Source organism: Sinocyclocheilus grahami, unplaced genomic scaffold (assembly GCF_001515645.1).
Source record: "Sinocyclocheilus grahami isolate Dianchi unplaced genomic scaffold, SAMN03320097.WGS_v1.1 scaffold311.1, whole genome shotgun sequence".
Lineage (NCBI taxonomy): Eukaryota > Metazoa > Chordata > Actinopteri > Cypriniformes > Cyprinidae > Sinocyclocheilus > Sinocyclocheilus grahami.
The window spans coordinates 243,421-269,773 of record NW_015505490.1 but is presented as its reverse complement, the minus strand read 5'-3'; the positions used below and the strand labels follow the sequence as shown (position 1 = coordinate 269,773).

Below are 26,353 nucleotides of genomic sequence, written 5' to 3'. Positions count from 1 at the left end.
AAGCTGTGGAAACCAAGGTCCTCACATCTCAGGGATTTATCCATAATGTCATAGAGATCCTTAGTAATAATTAAGCCTTTTCTCTTCTCATGTCCTCACCTCCCTGTAGCCCTGCAAGCTGCTTTAGTGATAACCTGGTTTCGGGGTGTAATCTGAACTTTGATAAAGGAAGTTACTTACGAAGGACGAAGATTTTAAACACGACCTTGGCATATCAGCTGGCATTAAAGTGGTCTCAAATGAATACATTTAACTCCGGACAGCCAAACGAGTAATCAGTAATTCGAATCCCACTTTATGTGATGGCTACACGTCACGGGGTAACACATTTGCATAATGCCCACCTATGTTCTACGTTGGCTGGCCGCAAACAACTTGACCCGCCCTCAAACACTGTAGCTTCATATGGTTAGCATCACGTTGAGAAGACACTAGCTGTGTCTCATTTAGAAGGCTGCGCCCTCCGGAGGTCGCATCCTCTGTAGGATGCATATACGAAGTGTCCTCAACCTAGAATTAAATGAGACGGCCTTCGTAGGACAGGCGTAAAAGGAAACAGGAAGTATCACATTGCTATACCAACACATTTAGAGCATGGTAGCGCTCTCACACTACTTAAATGAAGGAAAATTATTTCTAAATTTGAAAAGTAATTTGAAAAAAATAAATGCTTTTACTTGTTTTATTTTGTTCAATGTTTGAGGAGCTGCATTGTATGTACAGCAGACATCTGTTAGAGAAGAAAAAAAGGAGGATATTAAAAACAAAGTTTATCTGTTATTTTGTTACCATTGCCATGCATTATACGACTGATAGACTGCAACGGCTGGAGTTAAAAATCTCCGTTTGTGTTCTACTGAAGAAACAAAGTCACCTACATCTTGGATGCCCTGGGGTAAGCAGATAAACATCAAATTTTCATTTTTGGGTGAACTATCCCTTTAAACTAAAATTAAAATTAAAACTGTACTTAAAAAATAAAATCTAATTAAAAATATTAATAAACACTATATTATAAGAAATAAATAATACTAAAATAACACTTTTGCCAATCCCAGAATGCGTGGCAACAAGCATAGTAAAAAACTAAACAAAAAACTGATGGTGAGAGAACTGAGAGAAATTTTGTCTATGAATATAGTAATTAATTAATTAAATTTGGAACTGATAAGTGTTGAAAAAGATTAATATAGTTAATTACTTTTACCTAATGTTTTTATGTATTTCTGTTTTTATATATTTATGTTGTATTAGATTGTGTTAGCTTAGCAACATGCTTTGACATGATCTTGCTGCTTGTGTAGCATCCAAAATGAGTCATTTGTGAGGTTCATTGTTAGTTAGGATGCTGCTTATGTAGATAGTAGGCAGTAAGGCTGTTGACTAGTTTTGGAACAAATCCAAAGTCTCTTGTCAGTCTTTTTCTTCCTTTTTTTCAGTCTGTCACCCTTTTTTCTTTCAGTCACTGTGTCTCTCTCTGACTCACTCTTTTGCTCTCATTGTGTCGAGTCCCTCTATCTGCAGCATGGCTAATAGGATTACCATAATGAATATCACAAGAGCCTTTGGCAGTGAGAAGCTTCTAAGACTAATTAAAGCTGTGGAAACCAAGGTCCTCACATCTCAGGGATTTATCCATAATGTCATAGAGATCCTTAGTAATAATTAAGCCTTTTCTCTTCTCATGTCCTCACCTCCCTGTAGCCCTGCAAGCTGCTTTAGTGATAACCTGGTTTCGGGGTGTAATCTGAACTTTGATAAAGGAAGTTACTTACGAAGGACGAAGATTTTAAACACGACCTTGGCATATCAGCTGGCATTAAAGTGGTCTCAAATGAATACATTTAACTCCGGACAGCCAAACGAGTAATCAGTAATTCGAATCCCACTTTATGTGATGGCTACACGTCACGGGGTAACACATTTGCATAATGCCCACCTATGTTCTACGTTGGCTGGCCGCAAACAACTTGACCCGCCCTCAAACACTGTAGCTTCATATGGTTAGCATCACGTTGAGAAGACACTAGCTGTGTCTCATTTAGAAGGCTGCGCCCTCCGGAGGTCGCATCCTCTGTAGGATGCATATACGAAGTGTCCTCAACCTAGAATTAAATGAGACGGCCTTCGTAGGACAGGCGTAAAAGGAAACAGGAAGTATCACATTGCTATACCAACACATTTAGAGCATGGTAGCGCTCTCACACTACTTAAATGAAGGAAAATTATTTCTAAATTTGAAAAGTAATTTGAAAAAAATAAATGCTTTTACTTGTTTTATTTTGTTCAATGTTTGAGGAGCTGCATTGTATGTACAGCAGACATCTGTTAGAGAAGAAAAAAAGGAGGATATTAAAAACAAAGTTTATCTGTTTTTACCTAGGCGATTTAAGGTAAGTTGTAAAAACCACATTTGCGCTTGTGTGTACATCTGCCGGCGCCGGCATTTTTCAAATTAACAGCGGTTGTTTACGGCGACGCAAAGAATTGTGGGTTATCTGTAGCAGCGAAGGATACACCTCATGCATCCTCCGAATTCCTGTGAAAGAAGGTCACATTCGAAGGTCACATTCGGAGTGTCCTACTTGCTTTTCTGAAATGAGACAGCCTCGATGACGTATGCAGCCTTCGAATGCGTCTTCCGGAGGGTGCAGCCTTCCAAATGAGACATAGCTACTGTGTCCTATGCTGCAAAAGTAAATTCGTTTTATTTTCACTTCCGAAAGATGAGGCTGCAAAGAATCAGTGCTAAAAATTCACAGCATTACAACCCCAATCTTTTTTTGTGTTCCTGCCATTTTACTGACGACTGCTTCCCTAATCACGGGGAGTTCAACGCGGGATTCACAAAACACTTGCTCTTGAAAGATGGCACAGTACCCAGTTTATTTGGACCAGCTGGCTTCACTGAATCACATCTTGTAAGAATGATAAATAATAGATGTTTATATTTTCTATCAAGCGTTCAAAATACGGAACTATGGCAATGGGCGTATCGTTTCCATCATGCGCTGTACGCGATAGACCAATCACAACAGACTACATCATCTGACCAATCAGAGTAGGCTCATGGAAAGGAGGGGTTTAGAGAGACTGAATCTTAGAACTGAATGAATCAATTAAATGCATATTTTGAGAAAATGATTTTTCTTTTGAGAAAATTATGGTCTTTTTTGACCTTGCATGCATGTAAACCTAATGTAGGAGACTCCCAAAACAATATTAGGAACCTTAAAAATGGCATAATAGGGGCACTTTAAAGCATCATTAAAGACTCATTTTAGCTGGAAGCAGTGGTTTAAAGTTAAAATGCCTTAATGATGGATTTGTTTCTTATAAACATGCAACTCATTGGTTCACAAGACATTAATTGATGGACTGGAGTCGTGTTTATTACTTGTGGATTATTATGATGTTTTTAACTGCTGTTTGGACTCTCATTCTGACGGCACCCATTCACTGCAGAGGATCCATTGGCGAGCAAGTGATACATTTCTTAAATATCTGTTCTGATGAAGAAACAAACTCATCTTCATCTTGGATGGTCTGAGGGATTACTAAATTGTCAGCAAATTTAGATTTTTGGGTGAACTATTCCTTCAGATTTAACTAGGGTTAACTGAGCTATGCTAACCATCAAAACCCAAAGATTGTGAGTCTGTTTTTCACAGACTGATTAAAGAACCGACTCAAAAGCAAAGAGTTTTATTGTTCCGATTATCTTTTTATCGAAAACTGTGGTAAAATATCATTTTCTTTTTGCTGTGACTATAGCTTCAGTAGGGAAAGGGTCCTCAGTTTGAACCGACCATCTCAGCAATGCAGAACTTCTCACACTGTGTGAGTGTGACAACACATTGCCTCTACACATTCTCACTCATGCTTAAAAGTCTGATCTGTCTTCCAGACTAAGCGATGGGAGTGGCTGCCAGCACAGTATGGCTGTTGTTCCAGAGCTAAATGCCTCCTCCACAAAGATGGCAAAGTGACTCCAAAGCCAGATCAGATTTTCATTAGGCCGGCTGTGCCAGAAACGATTCCATTCATGTTGGCATGTAAGAATAGAAGACTTCTTATAGGCGAATTTTGCTGTCAAGTTTGTAGTCAGGGACACTCGGATACTATGGCAGCAGAATGAGAGATGACAGTTTGCTCAGGGGGCTGTTTGTGGCTAACTGCCTATAAATCCCTTAATGATACTGTGATGGCCAACATTGGAGAGTGGATCTACGTGTCCGGTGCAAATGGAAATCTGGGAGAAATTTTCCAACAGCTCAATCACACAAAAACGTTGTGCCATCCACCTGTGTAGCAGTTCTGCACATTCCTGAAATACTATAGCACCTTTCAGACTTTGCGATTGCATCTTGAATTTAATTACGTATTCAAACAACACCACATTGTCACTTTAAAATATACTGTGGCAGTACCATGTTGTAAAAATGTATTATATATTAAATGTAAATATTAAATGGTATAGATGATATAGTATTATTAGTACCATTGCTATTTATTAGCTGTACTTGTGTGTGTGTGTTTATTATACATAATAGCCAAATAAATGTTTTACAATTTCCATGTCTTCGATTACTATATTCATATGACATGGTATTAACAATGTTTTCCCCCCCCCAATTTTTTTTCTTTTGATTTCCAGACCTAGAAATTAATTGTAATTTTTAAAGGCAAATAGAAAATAAATATAATTTTGTTTTGTTTCACTCAATTTAAAAAAAAAATTGGATAGTAAAATGTTTTTTAACATATAGTAAAATATATAATATTTTAATATATTTAAATTATATAGTAAACTATATAGTATATTTTCATTTATAAATATACTACAGATGTTATTTCAAATATTATTTAATATAATAATATAATATAAAATATTCAATCATTTAAAATGTTTTCAATAATTTTAGATAACCTTATCCAATAATTACATGCATCATGAAAGTGTTTTGGTTACACAAAAACATGGTATTATTCTGTTATTATGATAGCATATCTAAGCATTGGCATCAGGATCTGGTTGTTACAGCTTTGTGATTTGATTGTTGTTATTACATACTTTGCTCTCTTAAGCTCTCCCGGCAACAGCGTCTGTTTCGAGAGATCTCCCTTGTCTTTGCTCTCTAAAGCCAGATTGTGTTTTGGCTGCTTCCACAACACTGCAGTCTGTTCCTGGAGACAGCCGTTAACAGCGAGATAAATCAATACCATGAATGGTGTGACTAAAAACAAGGCAGTGCGGAGAGCTGAGAAAGAAAACACTGTGCCTTTGACCAAGGAAGTGGTTAAACTTGTTATTCAGGATGATTGCATTATAAATACACTTTTATCTGACAAGCTGTCTTCCTGTTGTTCTTACACTGACCCAATAAATCCCTGTTTCGCTGGCTGTGTTTGTTAGTGTTTTTGCCTGTTACCACTCCCATCTTGCAAGCCTTTTTGACCCTGCAGTTTGATCTAGGAAAGCAATAAACCTGATTAATGTAGAGAATCAGTTTCTTTGTTAAGAAGCAGATTTTGGATTTGCTTGTCAGTCTGAATGGTCATAACAGATTTCAGGTAGCTTTTCATCATTTAAATTCACTCATTTCAACATGAGGTATTTATGTAGTGCATATTCAGACACATATGTTTAGTTAGGTTGTACGGAATCTGTTTATTATAGAGAGACTTTAATTTACAGCTTATTATTCTGCATTTGTGAGGCTTTGTGAACCTGATGTAAGTAACTCTTACTCACTCCCGGCTTGATTAAAGTGACAGCTTGTCGTAGAAGGGAGAGACTGATTGAACAGCCTGATCTTAAGAATTGATTGAAGCTTTGATTACCTGAGGGGAGAAAGTGAAAAGATTCATCCCTTCATGACGCATTGCTCATTTTAGACAATGAGCTCGTTTACATGCACGTTCTTAAGCCGATTATGCTTAATAAGCTGAAAACACGCACTTGGTCATGTAAACGCGGTAACCCGTTTTCTTTTAGCAGAGTAAGGTCATAAACGGGGTAAGCATAAACCGGTCAGATATGCAAATTATTATATTTTGACGTCACTACAGGGAAATAACCTGATTTATTAATGAAGTCATGTAAACGCAGCTTACTTGCGTTGTCAAGTTACTGATGTGCATGTAAACGGGGAAAACCAGCAGGCTAGTTCCTAGAGAACCAATTTATCCCTCGGGCCATTTTCCTGGTTGCATTCGCACCAGCAGCAGGAACTCTGAAGCGGCCGACAGCAATGTCTTTTTATAACGGAGATGGAGATGTAAGCGCACAATTTGCGCGAGTGCAAGAGCAAAATGTTGGACTAAGAGACTATTTTTTAATGACAACTTGCAGTGTTACATATCGTCGAAGCTGAGAAAAGTTTTCCATGTTCGTGGAGTAAATATGCCGGTGTTTCGCGTGCGTTTGGCCAATCAGCGTACACTTATGTCACTGATAGTTCCTATAGAACGGTTTTAGACCCTGCTCTAAAGTAGGAGCTATCAAGTTACTGATGTGCATGTAAACGGGGAAAACCAGCAGGCTAGTTCCTAGAGAACCAATTTATCCCTCGGGCCATTTTCCTGGTTGCATTCGCACCAGCAGCAGGAACTCTGAAGCGGCCGACAGCAATGTCTTTTTATAACGGAGATGGAGATGTAAGCGCACAATTTGCGCGAGTGCAAGAGCAAAATGTTGGACTAAGAGACTATTTTTTAATGACAACTTGCAGTGTTACATATCGTCGAAGCTGAGAAAAGTTTTCCATGTTCGTGGAGTAAATATGCCGGTGTTTCGCGTGCGTTTGGCCAATCAGCGTACACTTATGTCACTGATAGTTCCTATAGAACGGTTTTAGACCCTGCTCTAAAGTAGGAGCTAATTTAGTTCCTCCAAACGGAGTTCCTAGAACTAAAACCGTTCCTATTTACTGCAGTGCGAAAAAGTGGGTAGTTCCACAATTAGTTCAGGTATTATGAAAAAGTTCCCGCGGTGCGAAAGGCCCTACTGACTAGATTAGTACTGCTAGCACCAGCTTTCCTTCTCTTTTATCTTTGAAAAACCAGCAGTTTTAGAAGTACAAATGAGACATACTGTTTTTTCCTTTTCCGAATCCCCAGTAGGCCTTATTAAGTGTTATCAGGTACAGGACCCCAATGAATACAGTGCTGGCTGGGCATATCTCCCCACGCTGATATTGTCTGCCATTCAGACCCCATTTATAGTGATATTATGCCACGGTTTATGATAACCTTATACAACCTTATAGCCTTTCAGTTTACCTTATACAATCTTTATGACTCTGTGATGTTTAATTTTAATTATTTTGCTGCACCATGTTCCAGTTTTGAGTAGCAGTGAAAAGTAGTAAAACGAACCACCTTGTGTGATGTATCTCTCAACCCGCGGTGCGAAAGGCCCTACTGACTAGATTAGTACTGCTAGCACCAGCTTTCCTTCTCTTTTATCTTTGAAAAACCAGCAGTTTTAGAAGTACAAATAAGACATACTGTTTTTTCCTTTTCCGAATCCCCAGTAGGCCTTATTAAGTGTTATCAGGTACAGGACCCCAATGAATACAGTGCTGGCTGGGCATATCTCCCCACGCTGATATTGTCTGCCATTCAGACCCCATTTATAGTGATATTATGCCACGGTTTATGATAACCTTATACAACCTTATAGCCTTTCAGTTTACCTTATACAATCTTTATGACTCTGTGATGTTTAATTTTAATTATTTTGCTGCACCATGTTCCAGTTTTGAGTAGCAGTGAAAAGTAGTAAAACGAACCACCTTGTGTGATGTATCTCTCAAAGTTGCTGCATTTTAACTAGATATAGACCGGGTAAATCTGTTTAACCATTTTTTTTTAACCTATATTCACAGTTTTTTATTCAGTTGATTTAACGGTATTCACATGTACACAATTTTCTTTTTATTATTAGTAAAAATGTTAAATATTAATTCAAATAATAGCCTTTATATAGTTTTAAATATGTTTAAAAAATAAAACTATGCGAACATTCAGATACCAAAACATCTTTGCATAAATGTGCCATAAATAACAACAATTATTATAATAAAAGTATAACTTATTGAACAATTTTCTCTTATTACTTTTAATTAAATGCAATATATTATTAAATGCAATTAATAATGTATTATTATTTTTATACAAATTATGCTAAATGATTAATATTATTTTAAGAATTTTGTTAATCAAATCAAAATGCATATTGTTTTTGTTGTAGTCTATTGATCATATAGTTGTGACAAAGCTGAAATAAAACAATAATTAAAAATTATTTTTAGATATAAATATTAAAATAAGCTGTTTCATTAATGGTCATAAGAAGACATTATTCGATTAATCTCTAATCAGTGTTATTTTAGAATCATTGATATACTGTTATTGTTTTTGGTTCATATTTTGAATCAATTTCTATTTTTAGATTTTCTATTCTCATTTTAATTTTAGTTAAAGTTTAGTAATTTTTTTGTCATTTTTAGTAGTCATTCTTTTCTTTTTTAATATATCTAAAAATTATTTTTAGATATAAATATTAAAATAAGCTGTTTCATTAATGGTCATAAGAAGACATTATTCGATTAATCTCTAATCAGTGTTATTTTAGAATCATTGATATACTGTTATTGTTTTTGGTTCATATTTTGAATCAATTTCTATTTTAGATTTTCTATTCTCATTTTAATTTTAGTTAAAGTTTAGTAATTTTTTTGTCATTTTTAGTAGTCATTCTTTTCTTTTTTAATATATCTATATAGTTATTTTATTTTTTTTAATTTTTTTTCCAGTTTTAGTTTGACTTATTTTTAGTACATCAAGTTGAACTAAATTAAAATAAGAATAAAAAGTTATATACTTTTTTATAAGTTAACTTTTTTTTTTCTCTCCAAGTACAAGGTTTTTTTTTTTTTTTAGTTTCGGTTTTAGTTAACTTTCGGTTTTAGTTAACTATAATAATCCTGTCTCTAATTTGAACTAATTGTAATATGTGATATCCAGTTTAATTCATTTGTTTTAGTTAAGCTCATTATGAATGTGTTTCCACAGACATTGTTTGGGAGCCCTGAGTCTCAGTCTGTCCAGCTGTGGGTTTCCTACAACCGGCAGCCAATGAGAGCAGCTCAGTTTAACACCCGCCACCCCATCACGGTGAGTGCCGTCAGCTTCGATTAGCTTCAGGAATATATTTTTGTGGTCATGACTTTTACGGCTTCATGTTGTTTACCTGTCTCATGCGATTCCCTGCTCTCCTCTCTCTGCAGGAGTACTACATAGCAGATGCTTCGGAGGACCAGGTGTTCGTATGCGTGAACCACAATAATAACGTTACACACCTGTACATCTCCGACACACAGGGCCTGGCCTTCTCACTGTCCCTAGAGAACGTGTTGTACTTTAGCCCTGATGGCTCCGGAAGCAACACGCTTATCAGGTACAGTTCAATATCACAGTGTGTGTGTGTGTGTGTGCGAGAGAGAAACACCTTCCTTCTGCAGAACAGTACATGAACACAGATGGTGTGACCATAAATGGGATTTACCAAAGTAGGACATTTGTTTGTTGGTCCTGGAACAACATTCCTATTAAATAACCGTGTCCCTAACCTCATTAATTAATGTTAAATACTTTGCATTGCCTTTCTATTGTATTTTTATTGGTAGTTTTCTGTCTTAAAATGTACAAATAATTTTTACAAATAATTCATAATTACTATTTTCATGCAACATATTTTTTAAAAGACTATCATAAGCTTAAAAGAAAATTAAGAGTTGTATTTTTGTTATTCATCATAAAACTACAGAATCGTTTAAAATTTTGCGGTTGGTAATTTTTAAATTTTTTTGGAAGAAGTCTCTCCTACTCACCAAGGCTGCATTTATTTTATCAAAAATATTATATATGATTACAAATTCAATTTTCAATTTTCAATTTTCAATTCAATTTTCAATTTGAATATATTTTAAAATGTAATTTATTCCTGTGATGGTAAAGCTGAATTTTCAGCATCATTACTCCAGTCTTCAGTGTCACATGATCCTTCAGAAATCATTCTAATATGCTGATTTAGTGCTCAAGAAAAATTTCTTATTATTATCAGTGTTGAAAACAGTTGTGCAGCTTAATGTTTTTGTGGAAACCATAATACAGTTTTTAGAATTCTTCGATGAATAGAAAGTAAAAAAAACTGCATTTATTTGAATGCTGATTCTATGTAACAAATATGTTTTTTACTGTCACTTTTAATCAATTTAATGCATCCATTAATGCTGATGAAAAGTATTAATTCCTTGAAATAAAAAAAACTGGCTGACCCCAAAAATTTGAACATTAGTATAAATCTGAAAATGCATAAATAAATAGATAAATACATAATTTCACTGCAGTTTTCAATAAAAACTTTTAACATAATTGCTAAAATTGAAGGCTTCTTTTTTCCCATTTTAAATGAATCCCTAAAATCCAAAGGAAATCATAAGTTGTTACAAATTATTGTTAAAGCTCCAACCCCAAAATGTAGTTATAAATGTTGTCTGAGAGCCAACAACCATACTTAGCCAGAAACATGTCCCACTTCAATAATTCACATTAAGCCCCGGTCTTACACAGCTCTTGGTCTCGTCACCTTTACTTGAACTCCTCTTAGTTTAGCCCCTCATCAGTGTTCTAAATCCGTTTTTGCTCTGCAAGCCTCAACCCATAAGCAGGTTAGTGAGGTTTCGTCTCTATAATGAAAGAACTATGTCTTCGCCCACCGGTCCCTCCGCTCACACTGTCAGTAGAAAAGCAATCTATCATTCCTGCACAGCTTCCCAAGGACATGCTGTTGTTTTACTCTGGATCTCACCCACCACCAAACCACTGAGCTCAGCACGGCCGCCTGAGAGCAGAGACGCAATTACTGCAGTGCGGAATGCAGATGAGATGCGCTTGGCTCGCGTGCCATTGGCATTTTCATAGAGCCCCTCTCTTGGCAGATATGTATGGCATATGGAAACAGATTTGTGTGTTTGCATATTTGAAAGGTACTTCGCCAACGAGCCGTTTGCAGATCTCCACCGGGTCGAGGGGCTGAGGGGTGTGTTTGTGGCCACTCTGATCAATGGATCAGTCACTGAGGACAACATGCGATCAGTCATCACATTTGATAAAGGAGGAACCTGGGAGCTTCTGCTGCCACCTGCGGCTGACAGCCTGGGAGGAACCATAGACTGCCAGGTATTAGGGATGTTGGTCATTTAGGCTATTTTTCTATATTTCTGGGGTAAAGTTTTTTTTGTTTTTTGGTGGCTGTCCCTTTTTTATTTTTTATTTTTAGATGTCCTGTTAGTTTAATAATAATCCAGCATATAAAAGCATGATCCTTGTGACCCCTATGTTTTGGTCCATTTAGTTTAGCTTTTATTCAGCAGTTTTTTTTAGCACACAAACACATCTAATGTGGACACTCTTTCTATGCAGAGTTGAGCAAATGTTCTTCCCCTGAAACTCAATATTTGCTTTTCGGCATACATTTCTTATCCCCATGGTTCGTACGGTCATGAAAAACCTGGAAAAGTAATGGAAAAATAAATAAAACCAGAAAGTTTTGAAAAAGTCATTGAAATCTATTTCACAAAACTCTGTATAATAGAATTGTGTTTAATCAGATCCTGAATTTCGGTGCGGGATTGCGCATAGTTTTACTCATTCCCGCAGCTTTTGACTTTAAAATGATGGATATTCACACATTTATTCAATAGCCTATAGCATGTAGGTTTGATGAGTAAATAATCAAACCTACAGACTGAGTCCAGTCCACACAGACTGATCAAATCAGTCATTTGAAAACAGCGTGAGTGATTCAGCTGTACGCGTCTTCTCTCTTTGACTTTTTTCTTCAAACGGCTTCACATCGGCGCATCTTGTCTGCGCTACAAGAGCCGCTGCACGCTACGATACAAGACTTTCACTCGTATTTCGGGACAGTTGACAGAATTGTCACTTGACTAAAATCAAATCTATAGGCATATATAAAATGCTTAAAAAAAACAATGTTAGTTGGTTCAATTTTAGTTTATTAAAATCAATTTTAATAATTATAAAAAATGTATATACATATTGTATAGAAAAAGGTGCGCTAGTTCAAAACAGTTGCGTTCGATTCTTTGCTGGCTGTGCTGATTTAATTTTAAATGCTACAAATTATTTAAACATCATAATATAATGTACAGTATGAAGAATGGATATTCATTTTGAGATTTGCTAAAGACTACAATTAAAAGTGTTTATAAATTCTTACTGTTTTTAATGTTTTTAAAGTGAGCATTAGATAATGGCAACGGTGATCTCCATCTTAAAATAGAGGAAATAAGCATAAACAATTAAATACCCAAGATTGAGTCATAGTGATATGTAAAAAAAAAAAAAAAAACCTGTATCAGTAGATAACTGGTATGATACCGATATATTGTGCTCATCCCTACCATGAGTGTAGAATCTCCACATTTTGATTAATTTGTGTATTTGTGATGTCAAGCATGTGTTCATGAAGCTGTGGTTTTGTGTTTGTGAAAAAGGAGTTAGAGTGCTGAGTTCAGCGATCGTGGGAGGAAGTAGGGTTTTTTTTTCATGCTTCCATTGAATTGTTTGTGTATATATATATATATATATATATGTATGTATGTGTGTGTGTGTATATATGTAATTTTTTAATTTTTTTTCCTCAGTTGTTTTTATGTATTGGCTTTTTTCATGTGAAGGAAAAGATCAGATCTGCTCTTTTTTGAAGAACATAATGCATGATCATCAGTTCTTTGCAATTTGCTTGGTTTTTGTTTATTTATTTATAATTTTGGGGGGAAATTATATGTTAAATCAGGAGTTGAACCGGTTTCCCTTTACATACTAAATGCGAACTTTACCACTAGACTATCCCATCTTATATAAAGGATTTTTTTGGTCATGTATTATTTTACTTAGGCCAAATGCCATTGGTTACAATGCTGCTAGCATTATAATCTTATAAACGTATATTCCCTGACTTTTTGAAAAGTGTAGTAGCATTTGTTGTTCCATGTAATGGATATGCATGTTCTTTAGGCTCTGGCTGGTCCTCATTTCTACACCTGGGGAGATCATGGAGGGATCCTGATGGCTATCGCACAGGGTGGCTCCACCAGAACACTCAAGTCAGTGACCGTTTAAAGATCTAATGTTGCTCTGCTTTTAGTAGAAGCTCTTTGAGTATTATCTGGCTTTGGGACGTTACTGATAGCTGTGTCTTGTCTTTTGCTGGCTCAGGTTCAGTACTAACGAGGGAGAAACCTGGAAAGAGTTCCAGTTCTCAGAGCAGGAGGTATATGTGTACCAACTTCTGACTGAACCGGGTGAAAAGAGCACCATCTTCACCATCTTTGGCTCTTACGCGGATCAGAAACACAGCTGGCTCATTGTGCAGGTCAACGCTAGTGATGTGCTTGGTAAGAGAACAATGTGCTTTTAATTGGTGCACCACACCGAGCACCCTAGTAACCACCTTGTAACCACCACCCCTTAGCAACCATCTAGCAAAATCCCTAGGAACCAGCCTGAAATGCTTAGCAACTGTTTAGCAATGTCCTACCTGTACCTGAACTTTTCTAGTTCTGCATCTGACGTTATGTGTGCTTAGGCGTGCCGTGCTCGGATGGTGACTATAAACACTGGTCTCCTTCTGACGAAATGGGAAATGGCTGTCTGCTCGGCAGAGAGATGGTGTACAAGCGGCGCTCTCCTCACGCCACCTGCTTCAACGGCGAGGACTTCGACAGGCCTGTCACTCTATCTAATTGCTCCTGCACTCGACAGGACTATGAGTGGTATGAGCCAAAACCCACTCTATGTTTTTCTTATGTTGCCATTTTCTTCACTTGAATACCAATCATTTTCCACAGCTTTATTGTGTCATCTTTATCTGTTTGCAGTGACTATGGGTTTAAACTGAGTGAGGATCTGTCTCTCGAGGTGTGCATGCCTGATCCTGAGTTTTCTGGAAACCTTTATGCCCCACCAGTACCCTGTCCGGTGGGCACCACTTACCGCCGCAGCAATGGGTGAGAATGCGGTTATTCATCCTTAAAAAAACATTATTGATGTATACACTACCGTTCACAAGTTTAGAGTCAGTATGTATTGTTTTTGTTTGTTTTTGTTTTTTATTAAAAAAAAAATTTTCAGGAAGGATGCATTGAATTGATCAAAAGTGACAGTAAAAACATTTATAATGCTACAAAAGATTTCTATATCATATTTCAGATCAGCTGTTCCTTTGAACTCTATTCATCAAATGATCCTGAAATTTTTTTTTATCACAGTTCTCAACTGTTTTCAACATTGATAATAATAAGAAATGTTTCTCGAGCATCAAATTAGCATATTAGAATGATTTCTGAAGGATCGTGTGACACTGAAGACTGGAACAATGGCTGATGAAAATTCAGCTTTGCCGTCGGGAAAAAAATACATTTTAAAATATATTGAAATAGAAAACATTTATTTTAAATTGTAATAAATAAATAAAAAATCACAATATTACTGTTCACTGTGTTTTGATCAAATAAGTGCAATTTTCTTTCAAGAACATTAAAAGTCTTATCAGCCCCAAACTTTTAAACAGTAGTTTCGTACCGATTCGAAAAAATATTAATGTGCATTGTTGGGCTGAACGATTAATTGCATTTGCGATAATATCGCGATATGAAATACCGCGATTTTTCAATTGCAGAGGCTGCGATTACACTCGGTCACGTGACACGCGAGAGTAAAGAGGTGTGTTCAACTTGAAGATCGATCGGTGTATGACATCAAAGTACGGCGAGAGAAAGCATAAGGAGACGTCCGCGCTCTCTTATAGCTCTCGCTGCTTCAAGTCGAGCACAGGCCATCAGCAGAAAAAGAAAATAAATAAAACTAAATAAGTAAACAGCCAAAGGACGTAACTTAGAATGGGAGATGGATCGGTTTGTGAAAGGGAAGAGAAAAGCCATAGATGAAGTCGCACAGACCCAGGCAGGTGCTGGTCATTTAAAAGCTAAATGCATAAAATATGATGAGGCATATCTTGCTCTCGGCTTCACTCACTGTGTCTATACCGGACGCTACAGTTGTCGCATCGCGCCACAACAGCTCTACACTGGATGCGACAAAGCGACCGTTGCAAATCATTTTAACTTTGTGTCAGTACGTCATAAATAGAACAAGGCATCAGTTTAATGTTGCGTCGCAACCACTGTAGACAGCGTCACTGATTATAATGGGTTCTACTGTATTTTGCCGCTTGCATCCGGTGTAGACACGGTGTTTAATGTCGTTGGTGAAGAAAGCCTGTGTGTGTCCTATGCCTTCATAATGTTTAGTGAAATTATTTGGTAGTCTGAGGTGATTTCTTTTTATTGGTTTAAAGGGGGGCGCGACCAAAAAAGTTTGAGGACCACTGGTCTACAGTTAACAGACAGTGTTTAAAAAGTGCAGTGCACATGTTTACATATGTTTATTACAGTGACTTTGAATTGCCCAAAGTAGTGTGGTAAAGCAACAGATTTGTTTTTATATTTCTGCAATCTGCTTTAGTTTGTGTGATTTGTTACTGACTTTCATATTAATGTTTTCACCAGGCTTATTTAAACATAATTATTACATGCTTACAAGGTTGGAAGTTCAACAAATCAGTCAATATACTGTGATTGTAGTTGTTAAATAAAAATGACATTCATATCAATTCATGCATCATTTAATTTCATCGTAACATATAGGCCTGGCCTACAGAAAAGAACATTTATGTTTAATGTATATAATATTGTGTTGGTCATACTATACAAGGATTTATAGCTTGTCTTTGTTGAATAATACAGAACATAAAGAGCTTTAAAAAAATAATTGCATATTGAATCGCAATCGCAATATTGGTAAAAAGAATCGCAATTCAATTATTTTCCAAAATCGTTCAGCCCTAGTGCATTGTTCAGAGGCAAAATGAAAAGAAAATTCCACGTAAACTTTTCTAAAGATAGTCAGTTCCCCTCAGAGATACAGTTGTATAAACTCCTACTCCAATTGTATCGCGATTTGTTTGGCATCTCAATCGATTTAAATCGTCACATATTTTAATAAATTTTCGACCGGCTTGCGGTTAATCGTTACATCCCTAATAATTATCGTATAATACGATAAATACCCCCCCCCCCTTCTATGTAAAGCACTTTGAGTGCCCAGAAAAGCACTATATAAATTATTATTATTATTATTATTATTACTGAACCAGACAGAATTTATTTAGGCTTTTTTTGGTCACTATCAACAGATTCTGTCACTATCAACATTCTTTAATGTCAAAATAAGACTTTTTTACTAGTTGGTCAATTTCTTTTATGAAAATGATTGAAGCTAAATGATTTACTTAGAAAAATATTCGTCGTTTTGTTATGTAAAATAGGGTGCTGCATACCTATGAAATCAGTTAATTATTTTAGATTACTTTGTAGAGGTCACTTTGAAAAGTCTTGTTCCCTCTATAAAGCCAAATCATATCTGTTGTGATTCAGTGCTGTAAATCAGCAAAACATGTCCAATACTTATTAAAGGCTCTGTGTCCTCCTGGATACAGTTTGTTAACCGCCACCATCAGCTGCCGCCCGGGAGCATTATTAGATCTGCCAGTGCTGTGTCACCATGCATCTCTCCTCTCATTATCTGCAGTCGAGAGGAGAGGATTTATTTAGAACATGGACTTGAACCGAATTTAGCTGGATGAGTTTAAATCTCTTGCACAGTCAGTTGAAAGAAATGAGGTTAATCACAATTATAGTTATGATTCCTGGGAAAATTGGGAAGTAACATTAAAGGGGTCCTATTATGCTTTTTTACAAAGTCTTGATTTTGTTTTGGGGATGTACTAGAACAGGCTCTCATACTAGGTTGTTCGAAAAACACATTATTTTTCACATATTTTACATTATTACAACACCTCTCTCCCCAGTCTGGCATGAGCGGCTCCAATAGTTCCTGTATCAAATGAAGGCCCGCCTTCTGAAACACTAAATGTGCTGTGATTGGTTAGCTGGGCCAGTGTGTGTTGTGATTGGCAGCACTTGGCGCCTGTTCGGGAAAAGACATGCCCCTTACCATAGCCGCCTGCAAGCTTCAGTGTAAATATTGCATCAATATCAAATCAATTTGAGCGTGATTTAAACCCGGATGATTATAACCACTCTAAGTTAATCTGCCTTGGGAAAACTAGCGCGTCTCCGACATAGTGATAACACTCGTTGCCTTTTCTAGTGCAGCTCAACCAGGTCTCGTCCCATTCGTCAATATTTGTGATATCACAAATCCCGGAAAATATGCGTTGTAGTCCAAACGAGTCGTTCTTTGTAGTTTTTGAAAAGTGATTTCTGTTAAATAAAATATCTTCTTTTGAAGTGGACTTTGAGCTTTGTAACTTTGCAGATCTTTTTTATGCTCAAACAACAACATTACAGACTAACTAAAGTTGAAAAAGTGAAAAAGCATAATAGGACCCCTTCAATTACTATTATTTAGGGATGCTTAGATTATTATGATCATATCTATTTTTTCTTTTTACTTTAACATTATTATAACATTATTGCTTTCTTAGCAGCTAATGTTGGTTAACTGAGGACTTTTCACAGTGGAACTTAATCTAGATTTAACTTGACGGTAAATTATGGCAGTGATTAACCCATTTAAGACCACTCTAGAATTGTTCTTGCCCGTTTGAGAAAACTGATATAGATATTTAGTGATTATTTTGCTCACAATAATGCATCAATACTGCAGATATAATTATTATTTTTTTATTTATGTGGCCATTCATTCAAGTTTCCAACAGTTCATTTAATGGAAAAAGCATGTAAAACCAGCATTCAGAAGCATACAAAATATTGGTTTTAGTTTTTAGTACCTGCATAAATCAGCTACGTATTGGTTATTGGCCATTATATTTAAAATAATTGTCAGCTTACTAGTATCGGCCAGCAGATCTGCACATTTCTACTGTCAGTAAATGATGAATGGAATCTGCAATTTCAGATAAACTTGCGCCAACCTTGGTACTTCTCAAAATGTTACGAAAACATCAGGACGAAAGCAAGAAAATTCATAGACGCGTAATTACAGCATCACCTAGTGTCAACTTTTAGAATAAAGTTCTTCAAGAAGAGAAATTTGCTGTGAAGTTTAATAAGTGATTTCCACTGATGTTAAGGTGTGTCATCTGACACTTTAGGTACAGGAAGGTTTCTGGAGACAGCTGCAGTGGGGGAGACGTTGAAGCTCGGCTGAATGGAGAAATGCTGCCCTGTCCTGTGGGAGGTACAGTAAGATCCTCCTCCTCAGCTTACACAATCATCTTCTCTGAGCTCTTTTTGTGTAACACCACACAATCCTATGGGAAGCAACATGAAGTTGTGGAGTCAAAGTTCATAACACAGCCTCAAATTACAAAAAAAAACTTTCCAAAACAAAGCTTTGAGGTAGGAAAATTTTTGTGGAGATATCAGAATTGTAATATAATAATGTTAGCGATTAAAAAAAAAAAAATTATTTTACATTACATGCAAGTTTGTCTTTTTAAATACACTACTGTTCAAACGTGTCAGTTAGAAAATTAATCTAAAGTGATAGTAAGGACATTTACATGACCAAAGGACAATACATTACCAAAAAAAGTCCCTTATATAAGATGGGATAGTTTAGTGGTACAGTTCTTATTTAGTGTGAAATGCGATAGAAGTTAAAATCCTGACGTGAACCAAAAAATAACTTGAGCAAATTGCAACAGAGCTGATTATAATGCATTATGTTCTATGATAAAGGGCAGTTTTGACATTTTGTTTCACATGTAAAAAGTTATAAGAATAAGGAGCAAAATAAAGATGGAGAAAGTCAAGTATATTTATATTGCACATTTAAAAGCAACAGAAGTTGATGAAAAATATAATAGTGCTGCAAATTGAAAATATAAATAAATTAAATAACAAATACAATTTGTATACTTTTAAAAGAAATTTATACTTTTATTTCAGCAGGGACACAGAAGATTTCTATTTCAAATAAATGCTTAAAGTTCTTAAACGTTCTATTCATCAAAGAATCCTGAATGAATCACCATTTTCACAACTATATCAAGCAGCACAACTCTTCATATTAGAATGATTTCTGAAGATTCGTGTGACGCTGAAGACTGGAGTAATGATGCTGAAAATTCAACTTTGCCATCATAGCAAAAAATTACATTTTAAAATATATTCGGTAACACTTTATTTTAGGGTCTCTTAACTAGTTGCTTATTAGCATGCATATTACTAGAATATTAGCCATTTATTAGTACTAATTAAGCACATATTAATGCCTTATTCTACATGACCTTATTCTACATCCCTAATCCTACACAATACCTAAACTTAACAACTACCTTACTAACTATTAATAAGCAGCAAATTAGGAATTTATTAAGGGAAAAGTCATATTTAATAGCGAATAAGTGTTCCCTATTCTAAAGTGTTACCATATGTTCAAATAGAAACTTTTAGGAAACTTCCATAAAAATGTAAGTTGTAGTAATTTTACTGCATTTTTTTAATCAAATTAGTACAGCCTTAGTGAGCAGAAGAGACATCTTTCAAAAACATTAAAAAGTCTTACCAACCCCAAACTTTTGAAAGTAGTGTACATCTAATATGCTGAGGAGTTCTATTTCTATCATTCATATCATTTTTGTTTGCTTACTGATCATTGCTTTGCTTCGTTTAGTATGTTTGTTATGGTAGATGCTGAGATGTTAAGGTATCTTTTAGTTTAATTTTTTATTTTTCTATGTGCAAAAGTCATTACTCAGAAAAATAGAGAAAAATACTCAGAACACTGAAGCAGGATGAGTGTCGTTCATCTAACTGTAATATTAAAACTTCTGACCTGAACCTTTATTAAGAACCACAGGCATTGACATTTTAAACTAGGCATAAATCTATCTTTAACTTGTTTTTTTTCCATTGTAAAGTTAAAACATCTTGTTTTTTTACAGGTGGACTTCTTAGAAGTACATTTTATGACAGATGCAAGATATTGTTTAGATTAGACCTTTTCACTTTTCTTCTTGACTCTTTGACTTATGGGATCTCATTTGTACTAATAATTTCATAATTCTGTTTAGTTGTTAGAAGCTAAAAACACAATCAGTCCTGTTTTGAACCCAATTAAAGACACATTTGTTATTTTTAAAGGATATGAGTATGCATTTATGGACACAACATGACATAGACAAATCACTGTAATGTCTACCATTGTGTCTGAATGTGTGTCCATAGTATAAACATGAATGTGTAAAATACAGTAATGCCTCAACATGACCATGCTGAGATGACATGATGGACCGATTCACTGACACCTGATGTAGATTTAACTTATACTGATTACAATGATGTGAACAGTCAGTCCTAAAGATGGAATTTGAAAATCAAATGAGGATTGTTGGAGTGTGATCAAAGCCCGTCTCCCCAACGAGCTGTTCTTAAGAGCCGTCGCTGTCTAGACTGCTTCTTCTCTCCGGCATTGTGGCACTCAGACACTTGACCGTGCTTCAGTGGCTATGTTGATAGCCTTGCCTCTCTGTCTAGAGGACGCTGGGAGTAAATAAGCAGCTCTTTCAGAAGCTGAGATCTGATCCAGCAGGAGAAGGAAGTGATGTGACTCAGCGGTGCCATCAGTTTTCTTTTACGATTTGCACTGAAACAGAAAATAGAAAGGCTTCCTAGAAGAGTGCAAGCTGTTAGCAAGGAACAACTCCCTTTTAGTGCCAGTGGCTTTGAAATTAAATGCTCACATGGGAGTGTTCAGGTATAATATGCAGTGTATTTCTCTGGACTGAGTCTTTATTTCACCTCTTAACTTAAGACCTCTCACCTTTTTTTTTTTAGAGAGTAATGAGTTTATCCTGTATGCGGTGAGGAGCTCCATCCACCGCTATGACCTGGCCTCAGGTACAGACCAGCCGCTTCCACTCTCGGGTCTCCATGAGGCCGTGGCTCTGGATTTTGATTATGAGAAGAACTGCCTATACTGGGCTGATATTTCACTGGACACCATAGAGGTGAATAAACGTTCTTTCGCTCACAAAAAACTGGGGAGAAGTACCATATATAGAGTGACAAGAAAAAGTATGTGAAACCATTGAAATCGTTTTTTTGCATTAATTGGACATAAAATGTCATCTGATCTTCATCAAAGTCACAAGTATGGACAAACACAATGTGCTTAAAAGGATAGTTCACCCAAAAATGAAAATTTGATGTTTATCTGCTTACATCCAAGATGTTGGTGACTTTGTTTCTTCAGTAGAACACAAACGAAGATTTTTAACTCAAACCTTTGCAGTCTGTCAGTCTTATAATGGAAGTGAATGGAAATCACGGCTTTGAGAGTAGAAAGAAACATACACAAACAAAACCAAATTAAACCCTGCGGCTCGTGATGATACATTGATTTGTAAAGACACGAAACGATCGGTCTATGCAAGAAACTGAACAGTATTTATATCGTTTTTTACCTCTGATTTTCACTGCAATGTCTGAACTGTCCTGAGTATTTACCTACATCACCGCCACCTATCTCTCAAATGGACCATCGACACTCTATATACAATCTCAATTAGGAGTGTCAATGGTCCATTTGAGAAATAGGTGGCGGTTTAATTTGGTTTTGTTTGTGTATGTTTTTTTTTTTACTCTCAAAGCCGTGATTTCCATTCACTTCCATTATAAGACTGACAGACTGCAAAGGTTTGAGTTAAAAATCTTCGTTTGTGTTCTACTGAAGAAACAAAGTCACCTACATCTTGGATGCCCTGGGGGTAAGCAGATAAACATCAAATTTTCATTTTTGGGTGAACTATCCCTTTAAGCTAACAACACACAATCAATTATACTATCTCACATCTTTAATAAACACATCTCCTTAAACATTCACAGTACTGCAGAAAAAGTAAATTAATTTGATCTTGTTGTCGTTATCTGGATTATTCCCAACTTTGTGATGAGTTTCATGGGTTGTTCCTGAGTCCTTTGTTTGTCCTGAGCAGTTAAACTTCCCAGTGTTCTTCAAAAAATCCAAGTCCTACACATGCTTTGGTTTTCTAGAATTTTCTGCATATTTGAACCCTTTTTGTTCTTTATTGTATTGGGTAAATTTGTGTATATATAGTTGATGTTCATTCACATTCAATGTAATGTTTAATGCCTAAAGCTTCAGCAATTAATGAATTTAAAAATGTTAATTTTCTTTCTTTTTTTAATCTTTAGTGTTTAGTTTTGTTTAATATTTGTTGTTCTATAAATACTATAGAATTTTAGTATTGGATATTTTAGTCACTGTTCATAACAAAAATAATCAGCAGCTTTTTGGTATCAAAATTTAAATATCTGTGCAACCCTACATAAAAACTGAAATATTTACACATTTTTTTCATACATTGAGGCCACACTGATAGAAATGTAATACTTTAATTTCCAAATAAAAAAATATTTTTTTTTGTTTTAAAAATAATATTTATTTAAAAAAAAATTTTTTTACTTTTTTTTTTAAATATGTAAATATGTATTTTATCTGTTTTTGTGTTGTAGAGACTGTGTTTGAATGGAAGCTCTGGACAGGAAGTGATTGTCAAAAAGGACCTACAAAACGTGGAGGCGCTCTCATTTGACCCCATCAGCAGGTTGCTGTATTGGGTGGATGCTGGTGCTCAGAAAATCGAGGTAATCACAGCTTAAAACAACAACCGCAACATCAATTACAGGTGTTTGTTCCTGTAGTCGTCCTCACATTGTCTCTCTTCCAGGTGTCCAACTCTGATGGAGACCTGAGACGCACTCTGGTCAATTCTTCAGTGGTGGAGCAGCCTCGAGCCCTGACGCTCATGCCAGGAGAGAGGTAGGGTGTTCCCATAAATCACTTGTTTTCCTCAGCAGTTTGCATTCTCCCTTTACCCTGACCACTAAGTTGCATGCACGGTCTCTTTTAGCTTGATGTTTTGGACAGACTGGGGCGATCGCGCAGCAGGCATCTACCGCAGCTGGATGGACGGTTCCAACATCTCCTGCATTGTGTCTGAGGCAGTTCACTGGCCCAACGGCATAACAGCCGATGAATCATGGCTGTACTGGACGGAGGCGTATGGAGACCGCATTGAAAGAGCAGACTTTAATGGAGGCCGCCGTACTGTGATAATGGAGGGCCTGCCTCATCCTTATGCTATTGCTGTTTTTAAGGTAGGCCCAATGTTATCACTTCTGGGAATGTTGCAACTGATATTAAACTGTCTTTAATGATCATAAACACTTTGTTGATGTAGAATGACCTGTACTGGGATGACTGGTCTAGAATGGGAATCTTCAAAGCACCTAAATCAGGCTCACCAGACATTGAGATGCTAGTGGGCGGACTGACAGGAGTGATGGATCTCAAGATTTTCTACAAGGGAAAAAACAGAGGTCAGTCCCTCTGAAATATATGAGAAATACACCTATAAAGACCATGATAAGAATAGTGGTGGCAGGGATTTTTATTTATTTATTTATTTTTTTAAATGGCCTGTTGCCTTTGATTTATGTAACAGTCCCACAAAATCTCACTTGTCAGCTCCTATTGCTTATGAACGCAAAATAAATGAATATTTTAAATAATTAAAAAGACTAATTTTATACTCCTTTTATAATTTATTTTCATTATTATTATTATTATTATTGTTTCTAAATATATCCATTTACATTATCTTTGTAGTTCTTGCATTTTACTGGACAATAATTTGCAGCAAGGTTATTATCATTAACTAAAACTAAAACCATAAAATCAGTTTTAATACTTTAAATAAAATAAACACCAACTGAAATAAAATAAAATAAAGTAAAATAAAAACACTTAAACTTAATGTTTTTTTTTAATTGTTGCTAGCTGCCAAGGCATCATCATTTTTATTTAGTTTAATTTGAAGTACTAAAATAATTAAAACTGAATTGAAACTAAACTATATCCTAAAATTAAAAAAAAATCACTAAACCTTTAACTAAATGAAAACACTAAATTTCAAAACATCAAATCAAAATATTAGCAAACTATAATAGTACATCAGTGATACTAAAATAATACTGGTGTCATTAATATTTTTGGTCTGTTTACACAAGAATAGAGAAATACATCGTGTGTGTATTTTTACACTTTTTTTTTTTCAACTTTTAGGGCTATTTTTCAGGAGTATTGTTAGGAGTAAACTATCATAAAAGCTAACAGATGAGCAATAAAAGCCCAAAACTACCATATTGATTTCATGGGCTCAGCTTTGCACAGTGGCCCCACTGGTTTACGTGGGATACAGGAATATTTTTTTAACGATTTTTTTTCTCTCCTGTAGGTCAGAATGCTTGTGTGGATCAGCCATGCAGTCTTCTGTGTCTTCCCCAGCCTGGAAACAAGCATCACTGTGTTTGCCCCGATGGAGTTTCCACCACCATCCTACCCTCAGGAGAGCATCAGTGTCAGTGTCCCAGTGGATACCAGCTCCACAATAATACATGCATTAAGACAGGTCTGACAAATACAAAAGTGTCAGATATCAAAAGCTTTAAATGTTGATTAAACGTTTTTATTTAAATGTATGTTTGCCTTTATTGACTCTTTCTGCCCATCAGAACACACCTGCCTGCCAAACCAGCACCGCTGCGCTAATGGGAAATGCATCAGCAGCATCTGGAAGTGTGACAGTGACAACGACTGCGGCGACATGAGTGATGAACAGGATTGCCGTGAGTCACATCATCAGCCCTGTCTCATATAAAACGCCAGAAATGTGTATGTACTGTGTTTCATATCTTTCTCTCTCTGCAGCCACCACTTCCTGTGACCCTGCGGTCCAGTTCCGTTGCGTGGCCTCAGGCTCCTGCATTCCACTGGCCTTCAAGTGTGACCATGAGGATGACTGTGGTGATAACAGCGACGAGGAGCATTGTGGTATGTGTTCATGTTTAGAGCTATATGTCAAATATTCACTATATATCTGAGATGATTTTGTGGGTGATGTAAAATTAAGCAGTATCACAATATTTGGTTACACTTTATTTTAAGGTGTCCTTGTTACAGTGTAATTATACATTTAAGTACTGAGTAATATTAATTAACTACATGTACTTACTATATGTTAGGGTTAGGATTAGGGTTTGGCTTAGGGATACTTGCATGTAATTATGCATAATTAATTGTTATTATAATAGTAAGTACATGTGTAACAAGGACACCTTAAAATAAAGTGTTATTAATTAAAAATATTGGCTCTTTCCTAAAGAACAAATTACAGACCAGTTTAAAGATCATGCCCCAAATGCAAATAAAAAGTTTACTGATGATTTTAATAGTTTCTCTGAATTAGTGTTGTTATTGTTAACTAAAACTGTTAAAAAATATTAATTTCATTCATTTTTGGCCATGGCAACTAACTGAAATAAAATAAGTTGAAGTTGAAGTGCTAAACTGACTAAAACTGAGATAAAAAATAAACCAAAACTGAATTGAAATAAAAAAAAATAAAAAAAATGTCAGAAGCACATGACAAAATTGCTAAAACTAAAATTAAAATATAAAATATAATTAAAAATATTAATAAATACAACAATAGTATATGAATAATTCTAAAATAGCACTGCTCTGAATTAAACTTAAAAATTGCATTAGGTTTCACTTTGTTTGTATGAATCGGTTAAAACTGTTCCTTTCAGTGAAACAGTTCAAATCTGATCAAATTATTCATCTCTGAACACTTAAAAATATGCAGGGAAATCTGTGGTGTATGTTCATGGAAGAAATGAGAAGATAGTAATTTTTTTATTAATGTTATTTATATGTATAAATTATTATATTGCTGTATATAAATACCATTAGTTAATTCATATATTTTTTTCTGTTCATTTATTGAAAACAGTGTCAAACATGCCTTAATTATTTTTTAACAAGATTTACCTTTTGCATCTGTTTGGCAGCAGAGTGTTTGGTTGATATGGCACTTCCTTGGATTGAAAAAAATTGCCTTTTTTTAAGCTATATTCTGTTTGTTTTTAGTTGTTCAGTTAAACTAGCATAAATGCAGTGCTCATATTGTATCTGCTTTCTTTTAGAGTCTCACAAGTGTGGCCCAGGAGAGTTCACCTGTGCAAGAGGTGTGTGTATTCGGGACGCATGGCGCTGCGATGGGGACAACGACTGCAGGGACTGGTCAGACGAGACCAACTGTACTGGTGAGAGAAAA

The 26,353-nt window shown here is 35.7% G+C and overlaps 1 protein-coding gene across 1 annotated transcript in view; it reads left to right on the top strand.

The window, feature by feature from the left end:
• Nucleotides 1–26,353, top strand: part of LOC107601679 (sortilin-related receptor-like) — a 79,665-nt gene that overhangs the window by 52,574 nt on the left and 738 nt on the right. The window contains exons 8-24 of the mRNA XM_016293938.1: nucleotides 9,082–9,183; nucleotides 9,297–9,466; nucleotides 11,058–11,250; nucleotides 13,114–13,202; nucleotides 13,315–13,493; nucleotides 13,685–13,871; nucleotides 13,977–14,105; nucleotides 18,296–18,381; nucleotides 20,985–21,157; nucleotides 22,686–22,817; nucleotides 22,901–22,992; nucleotides 23,084–23,330; nucleotides 23,414–23,552; nucleotides 24,470–24,643; nucleotides 24,747–24,860; nucleotides 24,943–25,065; nucleotides 26,223–26,342. Of these exons, the coding sequence (XP_016149424.1) occupies nucleotides 9,082–9,183; nucleotides 9,297–9,466; nucleotides 11,058–11,250; nucleotides 13,114–13,202; nucleotides 13,315–13,493; nucleotides 13,685–13,871; nucleotides 13,977–14,105; nucleotides 18,296–18,381; nucleotides 20,985–21,157; nucleotides 22,686–22,817; nucleotides 22,901–22,992; nucleotides 23,084–23,330; nucleotides 23,414–23,552; nucleotides 24,470–24,643; nucleotides 24,747–24,860; nucleotides 24,943–25,065; nucleotides 26,223–26,342 (2,449 nt within the window). The remainder of the gene's footprint in view (nucleotides 1–9,081; nucleotides 9,184–9,296; nucleotides 9,467–11,057; nucleotides 11,251–13,113; nucleotides 13,203–13,314; nucleotides 13,494–13,684; nucleotides 13,872–13,976; nucleotides 14,106–18,295; nucleotides 18,382–20,984; nucleotides 21,158–22,685; nucleotides 22,818–22,900; nucleotides 22,993–23,083; nucleotides 23,331–23,413; nucleotides 23,553–24,469; nucleotides 24,644–24,746; nucleotides 24,861–24,942; nucleotides 25,066–26,222; nucleotides 26,343–26,353) is intronic.